The sequence below is a fragment of the Lytechinus pictus genome, chromosome 7 (genome assembly GCF_037042905.1).
Source record: "Lytechinus pictus isolate F3 Inbred chromosome 7, Lp3.0, whole genome shotgun sequence".
NCBI lineage: Eukaryota > Metazoa > Echinodermata > Echinoidea > Temnopleuroida > Toxopneustidae > Lytechinus > Lytechinus pictus.
Window position 1 is genome coordinate 36,236,684 of NC_087251.1, and position 14,674 is coordinate 36,251,357.

Sequence of the window (14,674 nt, forward strand, 5' to 3'; positions counted from 1 at the left end):
ATAAATAGAGTACGTTTTCAGATAATTTTCGTCACTTGATAAAGAGTTGCAGCGGCACTCGAAAGCTCGTGAACTTGTAAGCTAGTGAACACTTTTTGCGAGAGTGATCACGAATTTCCTAGAAAGCCAGTGAACACTTTTTGCGAGAGTGATCACAAATTTCCTTGTTGACCATAGTAGATTGCGAGACAAATGAATACCCTCTAGCGATTATTTCAATCCGCAATAATGAACCTATTTAGTAAAAATTCCTTGTTATAAAATGTAATTGAAGAGTTTTAATTTCTCTTGCAATCAATGGAGAATCATTACAGCGCTATGATTCCCTTTTTGAAGAAATGAAAAACAAAATAATTAAGTGCTTAAAAAGAAAAACAAGTCTGATTGCAATTAATATAGCGTATCCTGAAAGTGAATTGGAATACACTTTGTCATTGGAATGCTCAAAATTTTTACCTGAAGAACAAAGAATACAAAACTTGTGGATTTCAAAGCACAAGCATTATATTTGCATGAATTCAAATTCTAATTAAGTTAGGTTTTATTAAAATACCCAGCAAAGAGTCTGAAGAATACATTATATGAAAACCAGATACGATGAATGTACATAAAAATAGATGACACACTAGTAATACTTCAAAAATATAAGAATATAAGAAAAAAATCAAACATACCTGTGGCAGATATGACGGCTAGCTTGCAGCCATTCTTGAACCCTGGGTCTATTCCCAATATAACCCTGCCTTTGACCGGTGGTGTAAGTAGTAACCGATGGAGATTTTGGGTGAATACCTCAATGGACGCTTTCTCTGCAGTTTTGTTCAACTTGGATCTATTACAAATACAAATCAGGTAAATAAATGACGAGAATTAGATACAATAAACACATACATGTGTAAGCATTTGTAAACACAAATGCTTACATAAATCATCATCATCATCATCATTACCATCATCATCACTATCATCAATATTCTTTACCTGATCTCCCTCATGATCATCGGAGCCATAAGACGGTTATAGGAATCCTCTACTGAAATACAGATGATCCTAGCAGCATAGGAGTTTGGCTGTGTCTTGGAGCACCACTTAGTCTTGCACCAGTGCATGAATCTCTCGTTGAGTCTGTCCGGTAGACTAACCTTGACAGAGAGAGCTTTGAGCTCTTCTCCTCGGTTTATGGCCAAGACCTAGAAATTATTAAAATAGCATACTTTATTGGGTGTTGTGGCTGGGAGGAGTCTGCAGAATTCAAATCTCAGGGCAGCACTCATGTCCTATTACAAGGCATTTATCTGCACTTGTCACTCAGGTGTAATAAATGGGTACCTGGTAGGAAGAAATTGCTTGAATGCTTGAGCACAGGTCTGTATTCTGAATTACATAGGTGTGGTTTAACTATGGATAGTCAATTGTGACGCAATATATCTCTATGGTAAGGGTTTCATTAATCATATCATTTTACATCCATTCTCATTTGGGAATAATATCAGAATTAGTTTTCTTCACCTTTAAAGCATAAGGAAAAAGCACATTATACATGAGAAACATACAATGTATACCAAATCTTGACACTTTCGCTTTCCATAGTGTAAGCACAGCCATAGTCTTAAGTATAACTGGATTTCACAGGAGCATTTCCTCAAGATTTGTTGTTTGATGAGTTGTCAAATCTAACAAGTCTTCTTGAATTTGATTGGCCGAGCACTGTTACTATAGTAACTGTCATATAAAATGGTCCCCAAAATGTGGGCCCCTGCATTCTGAACTGGGCCTATGCTAAGAGTTAATATAGCTTTATATTAAAAGCTTCAAATTAAGACTCTTCATTTAAGACAAGTTTCTAAAGATATGGGGTCGATTGCACGAAAGGTTCATTGCAGGAAATGTATTTTTTGTTCACCATATGAGGCACATTTTCAAAATTTATTACGAACTATTAAAATCATTTACCTCAATTTTTAATCAATTTTCATTTATTAACAATGTTTTTGTTCATTTGAAATGAATGGACAAATAAAATAGGTATACAGGTCAAATTTATCAAAAGGATATCTCAAAGGGGCATCATGATAAATCGGTGACCCCAAAGATGGTCTTTGCAAAGACCCTTTCATGCAATCAACTCTAAACAATAAACATAAAGTTACGCATGACTTTACGGCCAACTGGAACATGTTCTTAGGTGGTAAAGTCAGCTACCAAGGAAAATATCATGAAGACATTATGTCAAACCCTCGTTGGGGAGACGACAGCAGTTCAGACCCTGAACTGCTGTTTTATATCCCCTTAACAAAAACCTTGCTAGAGGATCCAAGATATTTCATTCCCAAGTGCTATCAACCTTGAATCGCCCGATATTCCACATTTCTTTCACCTCCCCACGCTAGCCTGAGGGTTAGACCATAAACAACAGCTGTGATATTATGTAAGAGCAGCTCTGCCTGAAGTAGGCCTTTTGCAATTAAATTATTGTATTTGATATTTTATCAAGTTTTCAAAGGCATATTGTGTTTTGAAATCCAACGTCATTTTGTTTTCAATTTCGAACGAAAAAAATCGGAAATAAGGAAACTATTAAAGAGAAATAAAAATGACCGCATGCGCTGGCGAGCGAGTTTGTCACGTCGCGTATGTCCATGCTGTTAAGCTCTTTCGGACCAATTGAGGTCAAGAAACACATGTTTAGATACTTAAGTAACTGGCCCTGGGTGATTTTTCATGGTTCGAAATGGGGTTTGCCTTCTCCAACGATAGTTTTGCCTCATGGCATAAGAAAGGGTCACCAGTCATGCGTAAGGTCATTCGTAACTTACAAACAGCTTTATGAAATACCCCCACCCCAGGTGGGTGTTTCATAAAGCTGTTCGTAAGTTAAGAGCGACTTTAAGAACGACTGGTGAACCTTTCTTACGCGCTTAACCATCGCCAATGAAAGCAGCCTGCCATTGACAAATCATGGGGAAATTGAATCAATACGGAATTTGCAAAAGGCCAATTAACTTGCATAATATAATCCGTCCGTCATGAGCGCCCGTCGGACTAATGCGATAAAAGTTCGGACAGCACGAATTTGACCGAACTCGTGATGGTTATTATATTACTTCGGGTCGTCGCAGTTCTTGTTTCCAACAATCCCAATTCCTAGACTCTTAGCAGGTCTCTTGATTGCTAAACCAAAATAAATAACCTCTGTGAAGTTACATGTTTCAAAGTGAAAACACGCAGTTTACTTCTGGTTGGTCAGTCTACTAACTATTGCTCTCCTATATTAGACCTCCAAGACATGCTGGCGTCTGTTACATAACACCCCCAGGCATGCAGCCGAGTGAAAGACTTGAATCCTTTCTCTGTTCTGAGATGAGCCTTGATTTGTCAATGAACGGTCGCTTTAATATACCATTCCACAAGAAAGGCCAAAGAAGGCAAAGCATATAGGATCACCAGTCATTCTAAATAAGTGGCTCTTAACTTACGAACAGCTTTGCCTGTAAAGTTATGAAGACCCAACTGGGGGCCGTTTCATAAAGCTGATCGGAAGTTAAGAGCAACTTTAAGAACGACTGGTGATCCTTTCTTGTGACAAATTATATTAACCATTAAATGTTCATTGGTGATTGTTTAGAATGTAAGAAAGGTTCACCAGTCGTTCTTAAAGTTGCTCTTAACTTATGAACAGCTTTATGAAACACCCACCAGGACTTTAATACTATACCTGATGAGGTCTGACCGTATTTATACAGTGCTTCTTGTCCATGTAGGACTGGAATTTCTCAAAGTCCACTTGCTGGTCTTTCTTGGTCTTCTTCCTCGCCTGCGAGGCTTTGCTCACACACAAGAATATCTGTGAACTCATCTCTTTCACACTACAAATGGAAACAAATTGAGATTATGGGGATTTTACAGTACATTTAAGATAATATCATATTCAACTATCCATCTGCCACTAGATTACACTAATGGTGGATCAGGCAGTGTTTGGATTGATTGACTATTATTATTATTATTATTATTTATTTGGCCATAAAAACATACAAAAATTGTACAATGTAATTACATAAATACAATTTGAAATTGAATAATTAAATATAGATAAGGTAGAAATGAAAGAGAAGAAGAAAACAGTAAGAAAACGGTTTTTCCATGGGCCAGGGCTCGCAAAAGTAAAATTCAGTACTATTGCCCAGAGGCATGCGAGCCCTCATGGAAAAACCGTTGAGAGAATATTGCACATTCAATATATAAGATTGCACATTATTAAAATTCAAATACAACACATTGACAAACATTATTTTAAAAAGTATGTACGTAACGCCAGGCAAGATACAGTAAAAGGAATAAAGACGGGTATTGGGAAGAATTTGAATACCCATGCCGGACTGATATGTGTGTAATGCTTAACATAACATAGCACAAAGATAACTTAGATTTGTGTGAGGTACTAGAGCCTGAAAAGCAACAATGAAATGAAATAAGGAGGAATGCCCTAGACAACAGCAAGAGCATGCCTCCACATTCCTATTAATGACATGTGTACTCGCCAGGCTCCAGCACCTAATACATAACAATCATTGAGACAACAAATGGTAAATTTACAGGAAACTCGCCTCCTTTGATGAAGAAAAAGAAGAGAAATTAAGAACTGCATAGTAATAATAATAATTTAAAAAATATAGAAATGATATTGAGATTTTTAGAATTTTATGTGCCCCCAACAGTTTTGCTAAAAAGGAATTAAAAAAAAAAAAAAAAAAAAAATCAACTGTACCAAATGGATATAACAGATCATACAGCCTGTACTACTTGAGCATTATTCTAAAATATTAATTGAAAAAAAAAAAATTAATTATATACTAAATCCTTACTGACAGATAATTGAATCAAATTACAATAAAGGAAACACAATTGTTGGATGCACATCATAGAATGAAATATGCAAAGTACATGTAATTATTTAGGTAATATGGCAAGCATATCAAATTACAGGAAAAGTGTAATGGCAAAAATTAATTTAGTATAACTGTTCTAGAGGTAATAAAGTTCCAACTAAATAGAGGAGAAGAGAGAAGAGAGGGGAAGAGATATATGCACTGTATAATACAGCAGACAAAAATAATTATTAAAGAAATGTCATTGTTGGAATCATAGCACGAATAATGAGGTGGTGAAAAGAAAGCAAAAAAAAAAAAATGGAAAGAAAATGGAGTTATTTATGAGTTGGACAAGAGTGCTCCCTTTAAAGAAGAAAGAAATGAAGAGAGGGAAGTTGAAACAGCATTATCTCTTACACTTAGAGGAAGAGTGTCCCAAAGTCTTGGAAGGCGCCTAGAGGGTGAAAAGAAAAAAGACTGAGTTCTAGAGGGCAGATGACGGAAAGAAAGTGTTTCAGGATGGCGGGGGTTGATATAGATATTTGCACTGAGCTGTTCACAGTTACAAATTCCACGAAGACACTTAATTGCAAAGGAACATAGGAGATAATCTCGTCGGGAGGCAAGTGAAGACCAGTCGAGAAGTTTGAGCCTATCTTCGTAGGACATCTCACCACGACGCTGTTTTAGGGCAAGTCTAGTGGCTGTCCTCTGAACACGCTCAAGCTTATCCACCTGTTTTGAGGTTGTGGGATGCCATGCAGGCACACCATACTCTAAGATCGGTAATACTATTGACTTGTATAAGCAGAATATAGAGGATGCAGAAGCACCACGTGCCACCAGTCTTATGAATCCCAATAGACGATTAGCACGTAATACAACAGAGTCAATGTGGGTTTTCCAGGAGAGATCGGAAGAGAGGATCAGTCCCAGGTATCTAATGGAAGAATCAAAACTTAGAGCAGTATTGTTTAAGTAATAGGTAGGTGGGTTAACTCGTCTACTTCTTGTGATATGCATCACCTTTGTCTTTGAGGTATTAAAAGTCATTCCATTTCTTGCACACCAAGAATTCAAAGCAACAAGATCTGATTGAAGTTGATGTTCATCTGCAGATGAATAGATGTTCCTAAAAATAAGAACATCATCTGCAAACAGAACACAAGGAGATAGAGCATAATGGGAGATATGATTGACAAACAAGTTAAAAAGTGTGGGGCCCAGGACACTCCCTTGGGGGACGCCGCTTGGGACATCAATCCAGTCCGATGAAGAGCCTAAAAACAAAACTTGCTGAGATCTGTTGGAGAGAAAGGAGTGAATCCAGTTCCATAAACTACCCTGAATGTTAAATGATTTGGCAAGTTTAAAAAAAAGCTGTGTGTGTGGCATTCTGTCGAATGCCTTCGACATATCTAAGAAGACTGCATCAATCCTGGGTGCACGGGTTTTGTCCAAGGTACAACTCCACTGGTGATAAACATTTGTCAATTGTGTTACACAGCTTTTACCAGAGACAAAACCATGCTGCCCAGGGTTGAGAAGTCCATTTGCATAAATATGTTCCTGGATGTTCTTAACGATAAAACCCTCAAGGAGCTTACAAAGAACTGAGGTTAAAGCAACAGGACGATAGTTCGTGACAAGTGATTTGTCCCCACCCTTGAAAACGGGTGTAATATGTGCCCGTTTCCAGGACAATGGAACTTTGCCACAACCTAAGGATGTATTGAAAAGAATAGAAATAGGAAATGAAATTTCTTCTGCAACTTCAAGAAGTATACTGGGAAGAATGCCGTCAGGTCCAGGAGACTTATTTCTCTGCAGACGAAGAAGAGCCAAGTGAACCTGTGAAGAAGATACAGAGAAATGTGAAAGAACAGGAATGTGCAAATTACAAGTAGGGGGATCATCAGGTAGAGTACATTGCTGACTGAATACAGAACTAAAATAAGAACTGAAAGCATCTGCAATATCTCCAGGATTTGAAATATCTACATCATTAAACCTAAACTTAGGAGGAGGAGGCGAGTTTTTGGGAGTTCTTATAAAAGCCCAAAACCTACGTCTATTGTCATCACAGGCAAACAATGTATTAACATATGTCCAATACGATTTTCTACAGTCCTTCTTCACATTATTTCTGACAGCTTTATAATTTGACCAGTCTACATGATTATGAGTTCTCCTAGCAAGTCTAAACAGAGAATGTTTTTCATTAATCAGAGACCTGATTTCGGGTGTGATCCAAGGAGAGAGCCGATTCTTCCGTTTGTGCACCTGTGGGATAGTTTCCTTAATGGCAGCATCAAGAAAGTCTGTGAAGATTTCGTTGCACTCATCCACATCAGTTCCAGGTAAAATAGCTCGCCATGGGATCAGATGAATGAGGTATCGAAGTCTCGCAAAATCCCCACGACGAACCTGTAGAAAGGACCTCAAAGTGGCTCGTTGGGACGAAGGTCTCGGAGAACGGATACGGATGTTAACAGCATGATGATCAGATGTCACTGGGTTACTTGCAGTATCAACGTGGATCAAGGAATAAGGCCAAGTGAGGTTTAATGACACTACCAACACAATGAGTTATAAGTGTCTGAATATTAATATGTCAAGTTATGTTAAATAGTAGGATTTGTTTTCTTAATGTTAAATATATATGTGATCTATGGGTTAAATTACAAAGCAAATGGATAGAATAGAAAATGTAAACTACTTCACCGGGAAATTCATTTTGTCAATTTCTCAGCAAAGTACACATTACCAGAATTATTTGGCACATATATTTTAATCCACACCTACTTAGATTCTGTTAATTTTTTTAAATGTTTTGTGGAAGGAACAAAAACTCTTTATTAAAAAAAGTATCTTCTTTCTTACCAAGATCTCAGATAGTCCACTGTGGCCTTGTCCTTGGATATCACTTCAGCAACAATGTGCTGCACACCTTCCTCCACCTCTTTAGCAGTCCTTGTACATCCTAATGATCAAATTATTCAAAGTTATTCTAAGATTGAAATAGTGCAAAATGGTAATAAACAGTCATTTCAGATTACTTGAGTTGAAAATTTGATATTGACTTTCCAGTCTCGAATTTCCTTAACAGATTTGTTCAGACATGGCGAAACAGAACCCGAGTTTGGGCAAAGGGAAAGCTAAAGGATACATTTACTGAATTAAATTCATCAATATCTTTATATTACACCTGGTGAGCTGTTCTTCACGGTCATATTCCATGCATGAAAAACACCTGTCATGCTAAGAGATATGATTGGTCAAATATTGTGGCATGTTGGTCTTTCAGGCACCTAACAAGTCTGAGCTGCGTGTGTGAGCAGGATTCCAGTTCAAATGGACGATCAGAAGCAAAAAGGCACTGAGCAGGATTTCTGCTCACCTGGACGATAGCAAGCAAACGGCCCTGAGTAGGACTCCAGTTCTGTTGGGTTATTGAAAGTGAAAAGGTGCTGAGGATTACAGTTCAGCTGGATGATTGGAAGTGAAAGGCACTGAGCAGGATTCCAGCTCACCTGGATGATCAGAAGTAAAAGGCGCCGAGCAGGATTCCAGTTCTGTTGGGTAATTGAAAGTGAAAAGGTGCTGAGGATTACAGTTCAGCTGGATGACTGGAAGTGAAAGGCACTGAGCAGAATTCCAGCTCACCTGGATGATCAGAAGCAAAAGGCGCTGAGCAGGATTCCAGTTCTGTTGGGTAATTGAAAGTGAAAAGGTGCTGAGGATTCCAGTTCAGCTGGATGATTGGAAGTGAAAGGTACTGAGCAGGATTCCAGCTCACCTGGATGATCAGAAGCAAAAGGTGTTGAGCAGGATTCCAGTTCTGTTGGGTTATTGAAAGTGAAAAGGTGCTGAGGATTACAGTTCAGCTGGATGATTGGAAGTGAAAGGTACTGAGCAGGATTCCAGCTCACCTGGATGATCAGAAGTAAAAGGCGCCGAGCAGGATTCCAGTTCTGTTGGGTAATTGAAAGTGAAAAGGTGCTGAGGATTCCAGTTCAGCTGGATGACTGGAAGTGAAAGGCACTGAGCAGAATTCCAGCTCACCTGGATGATCAGAAGCAAAAGGCGCTGAGCAGGATTCCAGTTCTGTTGGGTAATTGAAAGTGAAAAGGTGCTGAGGATTCCAGTTCAGCTGGATGATTGGAAGTGAAAGGTACTGAGCAGGATTCCAGCTCACCTGGATGATCAGAAGCAAAAGGTGTTGAGCAGGATTCCAGTTCTGTTGGGTTATTGAAAGTGAAAAGGTGCTGAGGATTACAGTTCAGCTGGATGATTGGAAGTGAAAGGTACTGAGCAGGATTCCAGCTCACCTGGATGATCAGAAGTAAAAGGCGCCGAGCAGGATTCCAGTTCTGTTGGGTAATTGAAAGTGAAAAGGTGCTGAGGATTCCAGTTCAGCTGGATGACTGGAAGTGAAAGGCACTGAGCAGAATTCCAGCTCACCTGGATGATCAGAAGCAAAAGGCGCTGAGCAGGATTCCAGTTCTGTTGGGTAATTGAAAGTGAAAAGGTGCTGAGGATTCCAGTTCAGCTGGATGATTGGAAGTGAAAGGTACTGAGCAGGATTCCAGCTCACCTGGATGATCAGAAGTAAAAGGCGCTGAGCAGGATTCTAGTTCTGTTGGGTAATTGAAAGTGAAAAGGTGCTGAGGATTCCAGTTCAGCTGGATGATTGGAAGTGAAAGGCACTGAGCAGGATTCCAGCTCACCTGGATGATCAGAAGCAAAAGGCGCTGAGCAGGATTCCAGTTCTGTTGGGTAATTGAAAGTGAAAAGGTGCTGAGGATTCCAGTTCAGTTGGATGATTGGAAATGATGAGCTGAGGATTCCAGTTTCGCTGGACGTTCGGAAGTGAAAAAGGTACTGAGGGTTTCACTTTGACTGGACGGTTGAAGCAAAAGGTACTGATCAGGATTCCAGCTGAAAATGGCAGCTAAGACTTTGAAGGTGCCTTACAGAAAATGTCCTTTATATCACTTTGTTATTGGAGTATTAAAATTATCCCCCCCCCAAAAAAAAAAAATAAAATAAAATAAAACAGCTCAGAAAAAGCTAGATAGCAGAGAAATGACATGAAGGTACTGAGCAGGATTCTAGCTGAAAGAGGCAGCTCAGACTTCGAAGGTGCCATACAGAAAATTCCCTTTTATCACTTTATTACTGGAGTGTTAAATTATCCCAAACATTAAGAAGAAAAAAAAATAAGACAGCTCAGAAAAAGCTAGATAGTATAGAATGATGACATGTAGCAACATTCTTTTGCCTAGGAAGAGCTCTCTTCATGAATTAGGAGACTATTTTCAGACAATATGAGGTTGCCACCATTGCCATATTTCTAAAATACAGCTTTTTCTGACCTGGATCCCGTTGCATAAAAGTTTCTATTATGGTATCTTTGCCATCCAATGGTAACTACCATGGTAACGCTGATCAACAGCAAATCAAAATCAAGTATTCCATGCAAGTTACCATTTGATGGCAAGTTGCCATAATGGTAACTCTTATGCAATGGGACCCTGCTCTCAAATTTTTTTTTTAATGTTAAGAAATGAGGTTTGAACAGGGCAGTAAGGTTCACCTTCTGACTGGATGTAGTCCTGTACGTTAAAGAGACCTTTATCTCCTAAAATGTCTTCCGCTGCAGGCTCTAATCCAGCCTTTCTGGCTCTCTCAGCCAATGTTGTTTTTGAACCACTTTTAAAAGGAGCAACCTGCAAATAAAAACAAAGCACATGCATAGGTATCAACAGTCATTCAGCTTTTCACACTCAAAAGCAATGCATTCTTGAAAGTCAAAATCTTGACTGACCATTTGAACAGGACAAGTACAGAAGTATAAACTTAAATCTGAAGCATCCTGATATGACATGAAAACATATCCAGTCATATAAAGCTAGTCGTTAACTTTCAAAGCAATTTGCTATCATTTACTGGTGTAGGATTATAATAATTACAGAATAAAATCAATTACCGGGGGTTAATATTGTTTTTCATTGAATGTTGTATCCTAAGCTAACAATTTTTTATTTCTTTTTATTCACAAAACAAAAATATTTTTAGTTAATAAAAAAAACAGTAAAAATCTGGGTATTGAAATTATTCATTTTTGTTTGTGAAAAAGAGACTTTTAATTACTGACAACTATAGTGAAATCTTAGATTTTAATTAGCAAAGAAATATGGTTACTTTGGTAACTGTGATTATGTCCTTATTCCTGCTATGACCCCAAAAATATGTGTGTAGCCCCATTCATGAATTTCTATTTGCAGCTAGTGCATGTGACACTTGCTAGACTCAAGTCAATTTCTTATCATATTCCCACATTTTACAGTACATACTAGGTTATTTAGTGTATAATAATCCATTTGTCAATTTAACTTTCAGCTCCCGTCTGTGAATTTAAAATGCGGATGCTCTTAAAAAGTTAGAATGTTGCAGATATATGTTTTACATGATAAATTCTGCGAGGAATACATTGTACTCTGTCTGGAGGGTTCAGATATCTTATCTCCAAATTTGAAAGATAACTGATCAAAGAGCCTTTTCAAGGAAAGTAGACACATCGCCAAGAGAGAGCACTACATATCTAAGATTTGGGTTCATATGCCCTTACAGATCAAATGATGGAAATAAAACAAACCAATTGCTCCAGTTGCTCCATGCTGTAGGAGTTACAGAGTTTTTCCCGTATGTCCGTTGACAGTTTTTTTTCTTTTCCAAGTTTCAGCAGATGAAATTTTGTTTTATCCTGGACTGCCCTGGCATTCAAAGAAGATAAATTGCAAAAAAAAAAAAATGATATCAATTTGAATGCATTCAATAACATTTCACTACTGAAATAATGTGACCACTCTGTAAAATGAAATCATGATAAGTCGAAGGGTATGATACTTAGTACATAATCAATTCCTTCAATTTGAAAGTATAAATATTTCGACTAATGAATGCACATGTATGTGACCCATCTGCTTTAAAAAATCATTGTCAAAGAGGTATGATTTTAGTAAATGATCACTTTTTTAATGTATTTGATTACATTTTGACTAATAAAATTATATGACCACTCTCCTTAAAATCATAATAAGTCGAAAGGTAGGATTGTTGGCAAATAAAAATTTCATTCAATTTGAAAATACATGTATTCAATAATATTTTCACTAATGAAAGTATGTTACCAGTATGCTTAAATATCGTAATTTAACAGGTAGTATTTTTGGTAAATAATCTATTCAATCAATATGAATGCATTCAATTAAATTTTGACAAATGAAAATCTGTGGCGAATCTGCTTTAAAACGGTAGAATTCTTGGTCAATAATCAATTTGAAGATATTCAATAACATGATGACTAATGAAAATACGTCACTTAAACTCTCAATATGTCATAAAGCATGATTTTGGTGAAATTGTTACTTGAAATTATAAAGCAAAGCTTTAAAATGTCATAACTTTCTTATTTTAGACACGATTTTGATGAAATTTGCAGTGTTATGCTTGTTGGACTTTTCTCTCTTTATTCAAATCAACTTATTGTTGGGGTGGACTTTTCCTTTAAGACCTTTTTTTCAATAATACAATATCATGAGTGGGACTTATCATGAAATTGCAAAATGCAATACTATTTTCAGTTTCAAGCTTTACAGGTCTTAAATTTCTTAGGACAAGGCCATAATTCTACAGGGCACATTTCTACATATTGGCATAAATGGGAAAATAAAAAATTAAATATATAAGCCAGGCCAATGAGAGGAGAATTCAGGCCAGTCAGTAAGGCATTCAAGGACATGGACTTTGATAGCCTTGGTTTAATTAAAGCCCTGAATGTAACAAAATACAATGGTGCTTTAAAGTTAGTGAATCCCACCAGAAATTACACTCCTTTGTGCTGAGTGTTGAACGTAAACAACAACCCTACAATAGTACAATATCCAGCGAGCCCAGAGAAACAAACTATATTGAATGTAGATGGCATAAATTTGAACACTTTTGAATTCGTAGATTTTATGGTGGGGCTCAACTAACTTTTTTTTTAATAACACTGTAAAGAATGATATCAACAATTCAGCTGATTTCATTATCAAAAACAGTAGGGTGGGGGGGAGGGGTGAGGTAAAGATTCAGTTGTACACATACTTCAGCTCCTCGAGTGAAGATTTTATTTCTCTTATTACTGCCGCCTCCATATTACTGGTCTGTTCCTTCCTGTAACGTGCTATAAAGGGGACGGTGCAGTCCTCCTCCAAAAGTTTCACCACATTCTCAACATCTCGCTGTTGAACAAAGTGCCCATTACTCCTGTGAAGAATCAAGATTCAGGATATTATTAATGGTTTGTTTAATTACTACACAAAAATTGTCCTTCACTGGCAATAGATTAACTTTCAAACAATAAGTATTCAACATAAAAACAAAAGAACGAAAATATCAAACTGAATCCTTAAATTTTCAAGCAACTTAACAGAATACTATCAGGTTTATATGGTTATCGCTCAGTCATAATAACACTGGTTGCATATTCAATCCCAAACTCAAAAAAAATATTCATAACATATGATTTATTAATAATTCATGGCAAATGAATTTGCAAGAAAATCAATATAAATCTATTTAATACAATTTGAAAAACATATTTTGTAGTGTACACTCTAGTGTCGAATTTTCCATGGGTTCATAAACATTTTGTGAAGGTTCTACAAGGACACAGATGTAAAAAAAATGGTTCAACACTAACATGTTATGCAGCAAAGTATGCCTAATATGCATACAATTTTTTGAAGCTTAAATGTTTGCAATACCTTCGCAAAACATTTCTGAGCCCAGTGAAAACCAGGTGTTAACAATTGTGATATACAGGTATGCACCATCAAAAATTATCTGATCTCCTTTATTTCTAATTCGTAAATCCTAAACTTCTGAATCCCTCTGTGCCTCAAGATAATTATACAAATCGACATTACAAATGCTGTTTTTGTTATCATCATTATTATAGCTTGTATTTCAGTCAGTGAGTGAGGGTTATCCTAGGAAATACTAGTACAAAAAAAATAAACTTGCCTGATGCCTGACTCATTGAGATTATCACAGATGACATTGGGAGGATGCCAGGGAGGGCCATCATAGAAAGACAAATCATTCAGATTTTCCTCATTGGATAAAACTTCATCATCATCATCAGATGGATTTAATCTTAGAGATCTCCTCCTGGCCATGATTTCAAGTTCTCAACCTAGTGAAGCTCAGCAATGCTCAAAAACCTATTTGAAGAAAAAGTGGAAAGACTTTCATGAGTGACCAGCTGCACACAGGAATTTATTTATTTTTTAATTTTCGGGGGCTACTTTTCACAACCGACTGCCTAAATCTGCTACATTGGAAAATACTCAATATTGCAGAGAATGGGGGTTTTCTGGGGCTCCTTTTTCTTTAAAGGAGAATGAAACCCTTGAAACCAGCTGAATCCATATCAAAGAGAAAAATCAAAGAAACATATTGTTGAAAGTTTGAGGAAGATTGAATGAATAATAAGAAAGTTATGAGCATTTGAATATTGAGATCACTAATGCCATGTAGATCCTCCCATTGGCAATGCGACCAAGATCTGTGAGGTCACACACGTACAACTCCCTCATTACTTTAGTACTTATTTCACTTATATTCTCACTTTTATAGAGTCTATCATAAGGTGAGGTGTTCTCTTTATGAGAGGACAAGTACAGAGGTTTCACAACATTATATCATTGATGAATCATTTTTCATATTATTAGAATGAGCAAAAAGAGATG

The 14,674-nt window shown here is 37.1% G+C and overlaps 1 protein-coding gene across 1 annotated transcript; it reads right to left on the reverse strand.

Moving 5' to 3' along the window:
• Positions 1 to 294: 294 nt before the first annotated feature.
• LOC129264242 (S1 RNA-binding domain-containing protein 1-like) lies at positions 295 to 14,154 on the reverse strand. The gene is made up of 9 exons (XM_064101498.1): positions 13,947 to 14,154; positions 13,026 to 13,187; positions 11,533 to 11,650; positions 10,471 to 10,603; positions 7,755 to 7,854; positions 3,716 to 3,866; positions 982 to 1,190; positions 675 to 832; positions 295 to 326 (listed from the first exon to the last, which is right to left on the reverse strand). The coding sequence occupies exons 1-9, from the start codon at positions 14,099 to 14,101 to the stop codon at positions 295 to 297; spliced, it is 1,218 nt and encodes a 405-aa protein (XP_063957568.1). The 5' UTR covers positions 14,102 to 14,154.
• Positions 14,155 to 14,674: the final 520 nt, after the last annotated feature.